The sequence below is a fragment of the Ranitomeya imitator genome, chromosome 4 (genome assembly GCF_032444005.1).
Source record: "Ranitomeya imitator isolate aRanImi1 chromosome 4, aRanImi1.pri, whole genome shotgun sequence".
Classification (NCBI taxonomy): Eukaryota; Metazoa; Chordata; class Amphibia; order Anura; family Dendrobatidae; genus Ranitomeya; species Ranitomeya imitator.
In genome coordinates this window covers 19,262,520-19,280,453 of record NC_091285.1, presented here as the reverse complement: position 1 = coordinate 19,280,453, position 17,934 = coordinate 19,262,520, and the positions used below count along the sequence as shown (strand labels likewise).

The window sequence follows — 17,934 nt, the reverse complement described above, 5'->3', positions numbered from 1 at the left end:
TGTGCTCTCCACTGGGTCAGTGATAGATCAGCAAGGAGAAGGTGAATGGAGGACCAGGATGCGCATGTGCTCTCCACTGGGTCAGTGAAAGATCAGCAAGGAGAAGGTGAATGGAGGAGCAGGATGCGCATGTGCTCTCCACTGGGTCAGTGTTAGATCAGCAAGGAGAAGGTGAATGGAGGAGCAGGATGCGCATGTGCTCTCCACTGGGTCAATGTTAGATCGACAAGGAGAAGGAGTATAGAGGAGCAGGATGCGCATGCGCTCTCCACTGGGTTAGTGTTAGATCAGCAAGGAGAAGGTGAATGGAGGAGCAGGATTCGCATGCGTACCACTGGGTCAGTGTTAGATCAGCAAGGAGGTGAATGGAGGAGCAGGATGCGCATGCGCTCTTCACTGTAACAGTAATTTAACAATATGGGATGTGTATTTTTATTATTATTTTATTAATTTAATACTATTATTTATTCTTGCTTTTTTTCTAATAACCAATTGTCACATAAAATAATAAAATGTAGCGACGACGTATTTAGGAGTATTTAAAAGTATTATTTTTTTCATAGCGTTCTATGCTTTTTTATAACAAGAAAAGCACAAAAATAAAATGAATAAAAAATAATTTAAAAAAATAAAAATAAAATGAAAAAAAAAAAAATTGAGGACAATGTATTTTCTTTTTTTTTCATTATATATAATGAGGGCTTGAAATAGACTTTTTTCCATTTGTTTTCCAAAAATATTTTGGGAAGAGAATTTTGAAAGAAAAGAAAATTCAGCGCTTATAAAATTTAACTTTTTTTATTATACTTTTTGGGCAACAGATTTAAGTGTGAAAGAAAACAAGAATCCCTGGAATTTTATTGTGATATAATAGCGCACGCCACAAGAGCGCAGCCCTAAATCATGGACATAGCGGCGTCCTGCGCTCGTCTTTACGGTTTTATTTCCATACCAGGTGCTCGCGCTTATTTTCCTTCTATGTTACCACCTCGGGCAAAGAACATCATAACATGAGAAACCCCAAAAGGCCGAAGAAATCACATCCGCGAAGAGGTAAACAAATGTCTAGACAGGAATTCACTTTGCAGATGTACAAAGCTTCCTAAGGATCGGACTGCTGCCGCTGAATCCTGCTGCCCGGAACGTCACCCCCAACCACCCAACCACCCCGCCTGTCAATCATCCCCGGCTCCTCCACATGAATGGTTTTTGCAATTTTTAAGGATTAATGGCGCAGGCCGCGGGATCAGGGGGCTCTTAATATCCTGTGTGTGGCGGAGGCAGGCGGCCGGCGCAGGTCACCTTTGAAGGTTTTCTCGCTAAACACGAGCGGGGGGAAGAACCGTGGGAGGGGGGGAAGAACCGCGGGGTCACTGCTCTCTGGGCCACAACCGGATTATTACAGCCGCCGCGGACATCGCCTAAGTCATCCAGAGCGGTCTCACAGAAAGAAGCCGCGTCTGCGCCAGCAACGGTCACCAGGGGCACCGAGCAAATCTATCTATTCAACCATCTATTATCTATCTATTACCTTCTATCTATTATCAATTATCTATTATCTGTATCTATTATCTATCATCTATCTATTATCTTTTACCTTTTATCTATTATCTATCTATTATCTATTTATCTTCTATCTATCATCTATCTGCTATCTATCTATTATATATCTATCTACTATCTATTATCTATCTATTATCTATCTATGTATTATCTATCTATTATCTATAATCTATCTATCTATCTATTATCTATTTATCTTCTATCTATTATCTATCTATTATCTATCTATTATCTATCTATTATCTATCTATCTATTATCTATCTATCATCTATTATCTATCTATCATCTATCTATTATCTATCTATCTATTATCTATCTATCTATCTATCTATTATCTATCTATCATCTATCTATTATCTATCTATCTATTATCTATTATCTATCTATCTATCTATCTATCTATTATCTATCTATCTATCTATTATCTATCTATCTATCATCTATCTATCTTTTATCTATTATCTATCTATCTATTATCTATCTATTATCTATCTATCTATTATCTATCTATTATCTATCTATTATCTATCTATATTTTATCTATTATCTATCATCTATCTATCTATCTATTATTATCTATCTATCTATTATCTATCTATTATCTATGTATTATCTATATCTATCTATCATTTATCTATCTATAAGCATTAAGTGATCGATAAGTAAATGAAAATAAATAGAGAACGAGGAGGCGATTCATCAGTATTTCTGGCATAAAACACTTTGTAAAGTCGCCTCATTTGTGTGCGGTGTGGAGCTGCTCATAGAAATATTGCGACTTTTAGAATCTTACATCAATCTGAAGACGCTCCGCCACATTGGGCAGAGGTGCGGAGGAGCCTGTACAAGACGTGGCGGTGCTCACCCATCACATTAATATATGGTGGTGGCAATCCTTAGAGCTCCGGAGAGGCGAACATAAATGCACATCACTGAGAAATGACTCAGCCCCATACATAGGAGTTACGTTTTCCTATTACTTATAGGGTTTATAGTGCAAATAAATAATTGCTTTTGTCATTGTTGTCAATGCTTAATCTCATTGGTGGTGGCGCTGTTTCCTCGATGTCTATGAAAAACCTTTGCTTTTAAAAATAGTGGTGAAATGAGGTACTGCAAGTGCAGAATTTTTTTCCAACTTCATGTAACATTTAAACACATATCTTATAGATAGACGGCAACTACTAGTTTTATTATAGTCCAAAGAATTTCTAAAAATTTATGGAGCACGGATTTATAAGGGATGGAAGGTGCCCTTTAAAAAGTCCATTTATCAATGAGTGTATATTTTGTAATATTTGGGTCCTTTAAATTCATCCAAAATTTAAAAAAAAGACCTTGAACCTAAAGTGATCCACTTCTCCCGATTCCCTTTGATCTATTTTAGTCTGAACTATTTAACGTCTTATTATTAAAATCAGTAATTAAACTTCCAGTGACCTAAGAAATACAAGAAAGGCTAAAAAATTATGTTAAATATCACAGGTTCCTTGAGGGATACAACAGAGAAAGGACATTGTTTTGCGTAAATCATTTGCCGGATGTTAAAATCTGCTTTAAATACGAATAGGTCGGCGATCCGTTGGGTGCGGGGGAGGGGAGATAAAACGAGAGATTTGTTTATTAATGTGAGATCTTCTCGTTAGACAGGTGGATTGTAAGAAGCAAATCTGCCAGAGGAAATTGTAAAGATGACACATGAAGGGGGAAGAAGAGGGGAAGGTTTGACTACGGGTGGGGGAGGGGGGCGTCTTCTATCCTATGCATCTTTACAGAGTTCATGTTCTCACAATGAAATCTAATTGAAACTCACCAATAACAAGCTGAAAAGTGCCAGAGAAAATTGGATGAGTCTTGTACGGGGGATGGAGGTGATGTTGTCAACTGATTAAAATATTGTTCTGAGAAAATTGAATTTTTTTAATGTCTAATAATCATCTAAAGTAAATGACAGTTACATCGCCACAGAGAAAACCTTATCAGACGCTCTTTATTCTTTCATTTATTTATTTAATTTTGAAAAGCGTTCCAAAATAACCAAGTGAACGGCTGACCAGCTGCAAATTTTATCTGCCCTTTAATAAATGTTTTCAAAAAGCTAAAAGTGCTCTTTAAGGTCGAGCTGTCACCAGATGAAAAGTGGGCAGATTTCGCTCTCATTTTATTCCCTCTGTTCTCCTGAGTATAACGCTTTTCGTTCCATGTGAATCCATCATACGGTTCCAAAGATATAGGCCTTTTTATTCAGCATTAGTATTTTGTAGTCTTCACGAAGGGGGAGTGGCTCTCAGGTTCCTCCAGGGGGCGTGTCTTTAGGCAGCTCTGCGTAAGGACCTTGTGAGCCACGCCCCCTTGAAAAGGTCATTTAAAAAAAAACACTAACTAAAAAGGCTCATATCTCTGGAACTATATGGCGGATTTCGAAAAAAACAAAAAGCGGAATACTCAGGGAACTAGTGGGAATAAAATGAGAGAAAAATATTCCCACTTTTAATCTAGTAATGAACCCCCTTTAAGAGATGATTATAAAGAATTAAAGGGTATGTAAACTTTTCCGACATTTTTTGTAATTACCCCAATGCATCTAAAATTAAAAAAACTAAACAACTTTGCAAACAGTTCACAAAACAAACAAAAAAACACCTTACCGTTTTGTGTACACAGTAACAGTGCGGACATATGGGTGTCTATAATCACAGACTGGATATAAAATGCTATCCCCATTCTTTTTCCCAACACGTGATGTTATCCCTTATCCATAGAATTGAGGGATTACTTTCTGATCACGGGGTGTCCAACCTCTCTAAGAGATGCTGAAAATGCGTCCCTGAGAGCTAACAGCGGCACAGCGAGGTTGTGAATGGGAATGAATGGATTAGGAAACTTGATATCACCAACATTACTGTGAAACAAAGTAACATATCTGCAGAATTAGTCAGAAAGTCAGAAATAACACTCCAGGAATGACCGATACACTGTCCAATGCCAAGTGTAGGTCCTTAGGTCGACTCCACCTCCTAAGGTCCTGCGCTGGAGAAACATCTTACCCTCGAAAGCTCCTTTAAATGATGTTCAAAAGTGGAAAAATTATATGCCAAAGATGTCAAATCCAAGCAGTCGGTTCATTTTCAGTCTTCTCGTTTCCATCATCAAGAATCTAATTTTTGTCACGATTAATCAATTTTCCAACAAATCACTTGAGAATTCCAGTAATGAGATAAAAAATAAAACGACAGCACCTGCGGCTAAGAAAGCAGGGACGCCTGAGAGGCCCTCTCCGGAGACAAACCCAAATGTTTCGGTAAGCTCATGGAATGTCATAGTCTCCGAGCGGAACTTCGGAATTGGTGCTGCCTCCGGCTACCACTAGGGGGAGCTAATTTTTTATGGATTTTTATAGCTTGTATTTGACTCATTGGGAGTAAACCATCGGGGTTCCCCTAGTGGCCGAAGCAGGTATCTACACGGTAAACGGATTATATATCTATCCTCAACACTGGTGCACTTAATCACCGAGCCAGCAAGACCAATTAGTAAGTAATACTACCACTTAACGATAATGCTTCAAATGCACCAAAACCTCAAAAAAACAACGCACACCATGCCAAATGCCAGGGATAAGAGCCGGGTACTTACGTAGAGCGTGCCACTCGTCTTGCCGGATGGTCTTAGTGATGTTATACGTGAGGTTCTTGGGAATTGTTGCTGAGGAGTAGTGGTACTTGATGAAAACGCAGCGCTCAATGTCCCCTAGGGAAAAATAAAAAAGTAGGTTAATATTCCATGTATGATATTCTATATACTTATATTATGAGTACAATGGGGCTGCAGGCCGACCATGGTCACCATTTGTAGAGGTCAGGTAGGCCTTGGCTTTCTTGCCACCTCTCTCAGACCCGAGTTTGGCATGGGTGAACTTCATGGTTAATTTGCTTGTTGTGGCTTTGAAGCTCCATTTCCGAGTAACAGGCCCTTAACTGGGTCTTATACGAAGAAGACATAGTCGGCCATCAATATTATAGACAGACATGGCGGCTTGTGAGTAGAAACAGGACTCGGAACATAATATAATATCGAGCAACCGACAAAATGTTGGACTTTCAGGGGAATTTTTGAATGAAATTTACTATTGATTTTAACGGTCCCTCGTATCATTTCCTAATTCTATTTCTGGTTTCTCTATGAAGCCCCCCAGAGATTGCGGAGGGTTAGCCTTTGCATATACGGACACAGACATTAGGGGTATTTGACACTGATGATATATAAGACCCCAAACCCCGGGGCACAGAAGCTGCACATCGAGCATCCAACAAAGGCCCCGTCCATAGATTCTCCAGCCGATACTGTGACATCTGCTATTGGTGGTGATGCATCAAGAAAACACACTATTTATGGATTTTCAATATTTTCTCAGGTTTTTTCCCCATACCCAGCAGTTTCAGTATATTAGCATTGATCATCTAAGTGTATAATAAGGAGAGGGTGATAGGGACAAGCGCCGAGCTGGAGAAGGAATGTATTCATGTAGGATAGGAGAGGAAACACATGTGTTCTGCCCGCCAGTATATCACCGCAGAGCAGCACTGGGAAAAAATACCTATCTATCTATTATCTATCTATCATCTATATATCTATTATCTATCTATTATCTATTATCTATCTATCTATCTATCTATCTATCATCTATATATCTATTATTTATCTATTATCTATCTATATATCTATTATCTATCTATCTATCTATTATCTATCTATTATCTATTATCTATCTATTATCTATTATCTATTATCTATCTATCTATCTATCTATCTATCTATCTATCTATCTATCATCTATATATCTATTATTTATCTATTATCTATCTATATATCTATTATCTATCTATCTATCTATTATCTATTATCTATCTATTATACATCTATTATCTATCTATTATACATCTATTATCTATCTATTATCTATCTATTATCTATCTATCTATCATCTATATATCTATCATCTATCTATCTATTATTTATCTATTATCTATCTATCATCTATTATCTATCTATTATACATCTATTATCTATCTATTATCTATCTATCTATCTATCTATCATCTATATATCTATTATCTATCTATTATCTATCTATTATCTATCTATTATCTATCTATCATCTATATATCTATTATTTATCTATTATCTATCTATTATATATCTATTATCTATCTATTAACTATCTATCATCTATATATTATCTATCTATTATATATCTATTATCTATCTATCTATTATCTATCTATTATCTATCTATCATCTATCTATTATCTATCTATCTATCTATCTAGCTATCTATTATCTATCTATTATCTATCTATTATCTATCTATCATCTATCTATTATCTATTATCTATCTATTATCTATCTATCTATTATCTATATATCTATTATCTATCTATCTATCTATCTATCTATTATCTATCTATCTATCTATCATCTATCTATCATCTATATATCTATTATCTATCTATCTATCTATCTATCTATCTATCTATCTATCTATCTATCTATCTATCTATCTAGAAACAAAAAAAAGGGAACAGCACAGAATAAATACTTATCTTCGGGCGCGAGGCCCCTAGACAATCCGTCCAATGATTTATCCAAACTTCATAGAATTCCAAAAAAGAGGCAGCACTCTATTGTTTCAGTAGAGCAGCTTAGTATACATTTTTTTGCAAAAAAAAGTATCAACTAAATACCCTGTTTTTTTTCCATCTTTTGACTAGCACTTGCTTATTACTGTGATTTTTTTTTTTACAACAGAGTATTTTTGACCTCACTGTGCTCTTTTGTGTCTTCAAGTTTCTTGGTGGTGTGTGAACAGGTTCCTACAGACTTGTTCAATGTGCAAGTAGCCCATGTGTTTCTGGTTCTATAATTGTTCTCTTGTTTCTACAAGACTAGGGAGTCCACCACTCCTTTGTGGGTCATTTGCACCAAAGCTGTTCCATCCAGCATGTCCACATGGATATTTTCTCTCTGAACCCTGCTTATACAGGTACTATACAGATGATCAGGTTTTAAATACATCAGATAGGGATTATATACATAAGGTAGGACTGCTCTATATGGGTATACCTTGACAATTGGTGGAGCAGCTTAGTATATATTTTTTTTGCAAAAAAAAGTATCAACTAAATACCCTTTTTTTCCATCTTTTGACTAGCACTTGCTTATTACTGTGATTTATTTTTACAACAGAGTATTTTTGACCTCATTGTGCTCTTTTGTGTCTTCATAGACACAGGAGAGCAGAGTCTCTCATGTCTGTGTGTGCTGTGTATGGGAGACATCATAGCAGCTAGTTTCCTTCCACTAGCTCAGAGACAACTGAAAATTAGAGAAAGAGCTTGTAGAGAGGAAACTGAATGTAAACGCAGAATACAAGTCATATAATAACCAGAAATTAGAATTCAATATTCTATTACCAATAATAAATATATTTGTACTGAATAACAAAAAAACGAAAAACACCCACAATGGCCACTTAAAATAATTTTACAACCTCCGTCTGAAAGTTTTATTAAACCTGTTACATCAAAAGTCATTGAATTATATTTTCTAAGAACAAAATGGACTCGGTTATAGATGCAGCGGGAGATACTCGGCGCCTTTATTATGTTTTTACTTCTTTTTTTTTTTTTTACTCGACCAGAATTCCTAATGGTCAACTAATAAAATTCCTCTATAAAGTCAGACTTTGCTGCCGAAGCACTAAAATGACAGAAAATACTGTGACACGTTTACAGAACATGACAAGAACTGACCTTTCAGATCTAAGCGAATTCTGAAAGCATTCCGAGAGCATGTATATACATAAGTAGCATCAGAGCGCGGGAGGGCAGAGGACTTCTCGGCAAAGACAACAAAAATGCAAGTAAAATCTCAATTATTGCAACCGTGGACCGAAAACTTAAATGTGGCCCTCAAAAGGCATCCAATTGTGGCCCCTAAGCCGATTCTCTAAATCTACTGGTTTTGGTGGTGAAGTATCAAAAGTAAAAAAGTACAACAAGGAGGATCTTTTGTTGGAGTTATTTTTTTTTCGAATTGATGCCTACACTGTGGACTACTAACCCTAACCCTAACTACAAGAATACAAATAACAGGTATAAGTATTAAGCTTAGCATATCACATAATTATGACACAATTTACAGTGAATGCACACAGCAAGATGGAGCTTGTACATGTGAACACACTACCTAGTGACAATTACCTTCTGATGTATCAACAGTTCTGAATAAACAATACCACAAAACAAAGATAGTTCACTTGCCAGATATACTTTATCCAGGATAATGGAGTTTTAGTAACATAATGCATGAGAAAGTTTTACAAACTGTTCTGCAAGACTGCCTCTTACAAATCGACTGCTTCACCAGGACCTTCCTACATAAAATGCATTGGTTTCTCCCACAATGCAATTGACAATTTCACAGAAAAACAGCTTATAATACAATTAAACCAGATTGTGCTTTTACCACGTTAGACGTTACTAACAGAGTATTAAAGCTTATTATAATGATAACAGTAATTTTAACCTCGTCTCTTGCCCTAATGGGCAGAACAAGACTGCTATCACTATCGGGACTTTTAGAGTGAGCACTGTGCATATTGACATGCCTTTTGATTTTGCAAGTGATTGCAGACCACTTCCAACCATTGGTCTGTATCGTGGGTCATATAACAAGACTCTGGGTTAAGAGAGTGAGCTGAGACAGAGACCAAGTCAGTCTGCTAAACCGTACAGCCGCATGTTGTGAGATACATTGTGAATTGTGCTAAGAGACTATTCCTATTGTTACTGGCAACCACCACTAAGCACTGTGTCTCAAATCTAATCTGCAACCACCACTTGATGTACAACTGCCAAGTTCTGTGCTTCAGTACTGTCTGTAATTGTCAAGCTTTGCGCCTCAACTCTGATGTATAACCACCAAGTTCTAGGTGTAAATAATGTGTGTATTGCACAGTTCTATGCTTCAACTCTAAATTGTGTAACCACCAACTTCCATGCATGAACTCTGGTATGTAACCACTAAGTTTTGCGCCTCAACTCTGATGTTTAACCACCAAGCTTGGTGCCTTAACTGTGATGTGTAATGATCAAGCTCTGTACGGTGTACCTCAACCTTGATGTGTAACCACCATGCTTTGTGCCTCATTTTGGATCTGTAACGACCAAGCTTTGTGTCTCAACTTTAAGGTGTAACCACCGAGCTCTGTGCCTCTACTTTGATGTGTAACCAAAAAGCTTTGTCTTTCAACTCTGATATGTAAACAATCTTGATGCCTCAGCTTTGTTGTGTAATCACCAAGCTCTGCGCCTCAATCTTGATATGTAACCACCTTCTTTGTGCCTCATTTTGGATCTGTAGCCACCAAGTTTCTGCCTCAACTTTGATGTGTAACCAAAAAGCTTTATCTTTCAACTCTGATGTGTAACCAAGCTCTATTACTCAACTTTGATGTGTCACCACCCAGCTTTGTGCTTCAACTCTGATGTGTAACCACCAAGCTCTGTGCCTCAACTTGAATGTGTAACCACCAAGCTTTGTGCCTCTACTCTGATGTGCGACTTCCAAGCTCTTTGCCTTTATTCTGTTGGGCAGCTGCCAGGCTGTAAGTCTAACTGCCACCAGACTGTGTCAAAATTTATATTTTTAATTGCCTTATTTTGTGTAGATTTCTATGCCAGTTAGACCTTACCATTTGAGTCACTCCGCTATCCTTGAATAGTGTACCATAAGAAAAACAGGCAAGCATGTGCGAGTGAGGCCACATGCATCAGCTCCAGCACAACGATGCTCAGGATGTAACCAAGGGACTCCAGTGACCTAGGCCAGAGCTCTTCTCTCTAAACTGGTGATGGTCAAGGGTCAAGTGTTGAAGAGCCCATACAAAAACTGACTCTTTTAGAAGCATAATTATGGACCACCTGGAAATATCTATGGCTTTGAAAAATTTAGAACAGTCAAAAAGAGCAAATGATAAAATATTCCAGTATGCTGCACAATGGGGTGTCAAGAGAAGCAGTAAAACCGTGAGACTCTGGAGGCCTAAAACTAGACTCTTTGGCCCTTCGGTTCAGTATGCTGGCCTTGTCGTGTAACTTGATAACCTGGCAAAGGCAATGTGGTTTGTTGGCATCCCTCTGGCATCCGGGCACATACCCAAGTAGCCTTCTTAACAGTGTCCATTTGCCACATAAGAAGACACACTGTAGATGACAGACTTTCCATAACGGTGCGGTACCTTCGGGTGACCTCTGTACTTTACCCGTAAGATTATTATTTTTCAGTTGTTCTTTTTTTGGCAGGTGCCTGTTTCATAACGCCTTACCCAGTCTTATCGCAGGATAAGGCTTACGGTACAAGCAAAATGGAGGCCTCCAGGTCATTTAACTGCGCAATAAATCACGGAAACAAACCCAGATCTTTATTAGACCATGGAGAAGGGGTCATTCCAGCTGCTCCGTAAATAGCTGACTTGGCAACATTAGTACAGAAGCGACATAATTACTGCGGATAGTCCCTCATTAAAGCAAGCATCTCAGAGAAAATGATCATCGCTGTTTCGGCTAATACTGATGGACGCTTCATAGCTCAAATACTGAACCTAGAACTTGGAAGTGATCCCCAGAGGCAATAATGATCAATATAAAAGGGACCGTTGTTATTCATCCTTATTTACAAATTACAAATAATTAAAAAAAAAAATGTAAATTAATTGATAAAAAAAGAATTGTAAAAAAAAAAATGCTAAAAGAAGGTTCAAGATGGATTTCTGATCAGATCAGAAGCTTAAATGGGTTGTTAAAAAATATTATGTGCTTCAAATTGGAAATTGCTCATCTTCAAATCTCCAAGATGTCATGAACTTCAGATATCGGCTTCGATTCTGAGTCTCCACTGGTCTACTTAGTTTCAAGTGTCAGCACATCTTCAAGGGGGATGTCCGAATGATTTATTTGAATAGCTAACCACAGCCCATGAGGGGATTGTCAAGGGGGCTGGTTAGATATTTTTTTTTTACGTGGTCAACCCCTTTAATCTTGTTCGAAACATCTAAGAAGACCCCATTCATCTTCAAGGCAGTAATATTCAAAAGGTTTCAGGTAAACTGACCAAGACAAGATAAATGGAGGCAATCAAGACAACCACAAATTCATAATTTTTAAGAGTGAAGACTCAAACCCTGGACATTCAAGAGAAACATTACTCACCACAAGTCAAAACAGTAGGGTCCATGTCTGGACCTTGAGTTTGCTGTATATTCTAAGGTTGAAAGATTTGGCACAGAGTTCTCTACATCTTCATCTTGTCTCTTTGGTCCAGCGGAGGAACCATGGCACCAATGTGACCAATGTGTCTTCCTCTGCACGCCCTTGAGCTACATCCCTATACGAAACTATGTCCATAATCTATTTATATTTCTGTCATGGGTCCTGTGTACCTTTTGCTATTTATATTAGAACAATTTATTAAATTTTCTAGAGAATTTATACTAAGGGGATGCAGTTGTATCCATTAATCGGGGGCTCAATCGGTTCTTCATACGAAGAGCTCTATTCAAATATCTCTTCAGAATCCTCTGCTAAAAACTTTTGCAGGGTCCTCATAAAGATTCAGCTCATGTAGGAGGTCACTCTGGGGGAACAAAGATGCAAATGACCTCTCCTCCAGAGAAAAAAATTGTCTCTCTCGGGCCACCTATTCTATTTTAGAATTCAATGTTCAATCCATGAGGAGACACAGGGTAATAACTATGATAAACCTTACTCCTCATGGGAGTCTAGTTCTCCTTGAGAAGATCCAACAAATGTAGGGAGTCTTACAGGTAATGCTTCCTGGGAAAAAGTAAGCAAATTAGCTATCCTCTAGGGAAAAATGGTCTATCTTGTGCCAGCTAGAGGCACCTTTTCTGAAAGACAATGTCCAACTTATGAGGAGAAACAAAGAACATTTTTTTGAAGGACTGTTAAGGATTATGGGAATTTGGTCCATCTTGAGAAGATCCAGTAAGTGTAGGGGTTCATATGCTCCCTTGGAAAAGTGTGCAAATAATCCTCTTCAGAATAAACCATCTATCTTGTGACACTTAGAGGTAGCTCTATTTTGGAAGTCACTGTCCAACCCATGAGTAGAAACAAAGATAAAACTTTGGAGGACTGTTAAGGCTCATGAGTGGTCTGGTCCTTTATGAGAAGATCCAGCTAGTGTAGGTAGTCTAATAGGGAATGCTTCCGAAGAAAGCTTTGGAAATTAACTCTTTTATAGGGAACAAACTTTCTCTTGTGCCACCTAGAAGTAGCTACTCTAGAAATCAACATCCAACCCATGAGGAGAAACGGACATCAATTTAGAGGAACTGTTATAGCTCATGGGGGGCTTGGTTCCCCTTGAGTAGATCCAACTAGCACTGGGAGTCTTACAAGTATTGGTCTCTGAGAAAAGTATACAAATTAGCTCTTTTTTTTGGGGGAAGAAACTGTCTCTCGTGTGCCAAGTAGAGGTAGCTATTCTGGAAGTCAATGTCCAACCTATAAGGAGAAATAAGGACACAACTTTGAAGGATTATTAAGTCTCATTGGCATCTGGTTCTCTTTGAGGAGATCTATCTGGCGTAGGTAGTCTTTCAGGCTATGCTGCCTGGGAAAAGTATAAAAATTAGTGCTCCTCTACGAAAGAATCTATCTCTCTTATGCCACCTAAAAGTAGCTACTCTGGAAGTCCCTGTCCATCCAATGAGGAGAAATCGGGACAAATTTTTAGAGGACTATTATGGCTCATGGGGGTCTGGTGCTCCTTATGGAGATCAAGCTGATGTAGTGAGTTTTACAGGCAATGCTTCCTTGGAAAAGTATGCAAATTAACTCTCCCCTGGGGGAGAATCAGCCTCTCTTGTGCTAGTTACAGGTAGCTACTCTGTAAGTCAATTTCCAACCCATGAGGAAAGACCCTGTCAAATATTAAAGATCTTTTAGGGTTCGTTGGTCTGTGAGGAACTGAATCCATTATATGCCTCCAATCAAGGTCACCATTTAGGTGGTACTGCAATTAAGAACACAATAAAGGGTGCCACCCAACAGTATTCATCACTCTAGTGAATGGGTATCATTGGGCAAACCTGGTTCCCAAGGTGGTGCCTCTGAATTGAGATAATAGACCATTTCATACGTGTAATCTTTCGGCCCGGTTATATTTGGTCGCCTGTACCCTATTTCTGATCACAATTCTCATATTTTTGCACGCTTGCGCATAATTCGTTACATGATGTCACAACAAGGAGATAAAATATTTGATGCGGGACGTTATTTTTTTTCATCCTCGGAAGAGATCCAGATAATCTGGTAATGAATGAAGCGTTCCATCTCCTCCGAGCGCCTGAGGCAATGGGAGATAAAACATATAATTTCACTTGTGTAATGCACAGAAGCCATTGTCTCCTGCAAACATGTTAATGGAAGCTCCCTGGGGGCCACAGCCGAGGGCTCTGCATAGGATCATTTAGAAGCTCAGCTACTATCAGTGACCCTTATTAATCACCATAAACACTCACAATGCATCTTATCTGGGCACTTAAGCCGGTATAAAAAATGTAACATCTGGCAATAAGTTCTCAGTTCTGGTGCAAGAAGTATAAGAACCAGGGTAAATAATATAGTACCAGTACTAATAAATAAATACAGACCCCAGACCGGACGCTCTTAATAAATATAGTACATAACCCAGATTAGATCCCGCAGACGAGACCCACTAAATAAATACAGACTCAAGACTAGACCCCATAAACAAAAACATACATACTCAAATACTTCATACTCATAAATAAATGCAGACCCCCAGTCCAGGCCCCCAAAAAGAAAAATAGACTTCACAGTGTGACGCTGACTTGCTTCTCATGGCCAAGACGTGAGACGGAATAGTCAGGAGTCCGAGGTCAAAAGCCAGGAAGGTACGTCATAAAATGGAAGAGACAGAGGCGTAGTCCGGTAACGTTCCGAGGTCAGAGTACCAGGAGGATAGCGGATCAGAGAAGATGGGGTTAAACAGAGGGATGGTCAGAACGAGGTTCAAGGTCAGGCAACGAAAGATCGTCATACAGAACACAAGGCACAGAGAGACAATCCACACACTAGCTGAATGTATGTCTGTAAGAGATCTGAGAGTAATATTATTATTATTATTATTATTTATTTATATAGCACCATTAATTCCATGGCGCTTTACATGAGAAAGGGGTTACATACAGAGTTTTAGATATCATTTACAGTAAACAAATTTACAATGACAGACTGGTACAGAGGGGAGAGGACCCTGTCCTTGCGGCCTTACATTCTACATTCTAATAGCCCAGTTAAGTAGCATGGCAATCACCTGGGACAATGAACACCTGGAGACAGCCAGTCTCAGATTGGACGGCCGAGTTGTCAATCAATGCACTGACAACTCATCACACCCCTACACTAGACTGAATGACTGAGCTGTCAATCAAAGTACTGACAGCTTCAGCATGCCCCTATACCAGATTGGATGGCTAAGCTGTCAGTAACTGCATCCCAGACACACTTAGGGGTGGAACTGTGGCACACAGCCATTAAAAAATAGACCAGACCCCCTACATAAATACAGATCCAATAAAAGACCTGCTTAATAAAGACAGACCCAAGACCAGACCCGCTAAACTAATACATAACCCAGCCCAGACCCCTTAAACTAATACATAACCCAGCCTATACCTATAAACTAACATAGATCCTAACCCAGACCCTCTATACTAATACAGAACCCATCCTAGACCCCTAAACTATTACAGAACCCATCACAAACCCCCTAAACAAATGCACACCCCAGCCCAGACCCCCTAAAATAATGCAGAACCTAGCCTAGTCAACCTAAACAATTGCAGACCCCAGCCCAGACTCCCTAGATTAATGCAGAACCAAGCCTAGACCCCTAAACTAATACAAAACCCAGTCTAGACCCCTAAACTAATACAGAGCCCTTCTCAAACCCCTTACTTAAACTAATACAGAGCCTAACCCACACCCCATAACTTAATACACAACCCAGCCCAGACCCCTAAACTAATACAGAACTCATCTCAATCACCCTAAACTAATACAGGACCCAGCCCAGACCCCTAAACTAGTACAAACACCAGACCAGACCCCATAAACTTATACAGACCCCATGTCATTCATCCAGATACCTAATCTCCTTGTTCCTGTGGCCACACGGCTCCTAACTTGGCTTTCCTATTGTTTAGGCCCAGCCTAACCTCATGTTACATAGTGACAAGGGGAAGAAATATGCAGCATGAAACGCCTTAGGGGAGACATAATAATGTATATTCAGACAGGAACACCTCGGACGAGGGTCTGACAGATGTATAGAGCTGGGATAATGTAATGGTGCAGCCCCCGCAGTCAGGACCCCCCATTATACATCGGCAGACTGTGCGAATGTGTTTATTGAGGATTTTCCATGGTCACGTATCGATCTGAGCTGCAAAACTTGACAGTGCAATTCTGCCCGACACGGCTGCCTATCGATTGTGTGATACCAATGTCATTTTCCCCAGGAAAACGCTGTTTAGCGATAGCTCGATGGGATTTTAAAGGGCACCTGAATGTCAGCGCGATAATACAAAATGCTGATGACGGATGGATCCACCTATGAACCTATTAATAAAGCTTAAAGTGCGCCCGTCAACAGATCACTGACATGGGAAGAGCCAAAGACAGGAGAAGATTGCGATCAGCTCAAAGAGCATTGCCTAGACTGATACACTGTAACAAACCCTCAGCTGTGTAAGCAGGACTAGGGAAGGATGATTTGATTTTATTTTTTTTTTTAATTTTTACATTTTAGAACAGAACAACACTGATTTCTAAAATGCTTCAGAAATCTTGGGGGATTTCCAAAAACACACCAGGCTGTTTAAGGAGAACCTGTCACTTGCCATAAATATGTATTAAAATATGTAAACTTTTTGTCACGTGGTGTAAATGCCACCGTTCTCCTGAATCCGACGTAGTTTTTCTTTTGTTCCTGCGACTCTCCGTTCCTGAGATATGGCCCCTTATTTCTTGTATATAAACCTAGCTTTTTATCATGGTTCCTCATGGGCGGTTCTTGACGACCACACCCAGTTGTCTAATGTGACTAGATTTAGATGCAGGGAAAAGAAGGCCGTATCTCAGGAACGGAGAGGCGCAGGAACAAAAGAAAAACAACGTTGGATTCAGGAGAACAGCGGCATTTAGACCAGGTAAAAAAAAATCCTAAATTATATTAAGTGACTAGTCCCCTTTAAAGAGAAATACTGGAAGCACTTCTAAAAATAAGAACATTATTGTGATCCCCATTTTTGTAATTGTCAACAATGTGCGGTCCAACATGACAATCACATGATTAGCACTGGGCATTGCTACGTATTGACAGTTACCAGTTACAACCACATCACTCACTGCCCCCTACAGGTTAACCCCGGTATTACCGCCATAATACAACTGGTGCCAACTGGCACCATGGTCTGTCTGTAAATACAAGAAGCTGAAGGAGCAATGTTCATCCCGATCATTTAATTATAGCAATAACTTAACAGCCCCCTCCAAAAAAAACTACAGACCAATCAAAGTATCGGACATGGAGATCAGTCCACCCCCGGCCTCATTTACTTCTGTGTATTGCCATTGATTGGAACAAAGGATAAATCATCCCGGCCATTGATCTTATTCATATGCTGATCGATGCCTCGTGTCATTGTCCTCTCGCAGCTGTGAATGGTCGGCGGCGCGGTAAAACCTGGCAATCCATAGTTTAATTAAAAGAATTCCATTAAAATAGGAAAAGCCATTCTTATTAATAATATCGTCCATCCACAGCCTTCTCCTGTGGCATTGACACCTTTTTCTGGGCTTTCGACATCGGGGAGATGCCAGGCTTAACTTCCGGGTTGTGTAAACTTCTGAAACCGATTCTATTCATTAGTGGAATGCAATCAAATTCAAAACTAAGCAAATACATTTGTGTCTCCATGGTAACAGACGACAAACAAGCACACCCTCCGTAGTCGGATCCCGCGGTCGCGTTTCACTCTTCCGCCTGCCCCCTTCTCTGTAGGTCATCAAGAAGATGGCACAGCGAGGATCGGAGTGGCACATGACGTCAGGATCAGACTACACAGGATTGCTCGCATGTAGTCTGTTACCATGGAAACACCTAGGTCTGTATTGGAGCTGTAGACACTAATGCAAAAGGAGATTTTTAAAGATTATTTTCAGATTATTAGGATATATCGTCAGTGTGTGATCATG

The 17,934-nt window shown here is 39.2% G+C and overlaps 1 protein-coding gene across 2 annotated transcripts in view; it reads right to left on the bottom strand.

Moving 5' to 3' along the window:
• The window catches only part of TMEM178B (transmembrane protein 178B), a 265,591-nt gene that overhangs the window by 179,921 nt on the left and 67,736 nt on the right, over positions 1-17,934 (bottom strand). For both annotated transcript variants that reach the window (XM_069763234.1, XM_069763235.1), the window contains exon 3: positions 5,201-5,314. In XM_069763234.1, coding sequence (XP_069619335.1) covers positions 5,201-5,314 — 114 coding nt within the window. The remainder of the gene's footprint in view (positions 1-5,200; positions 5,315-17,934) is intronic.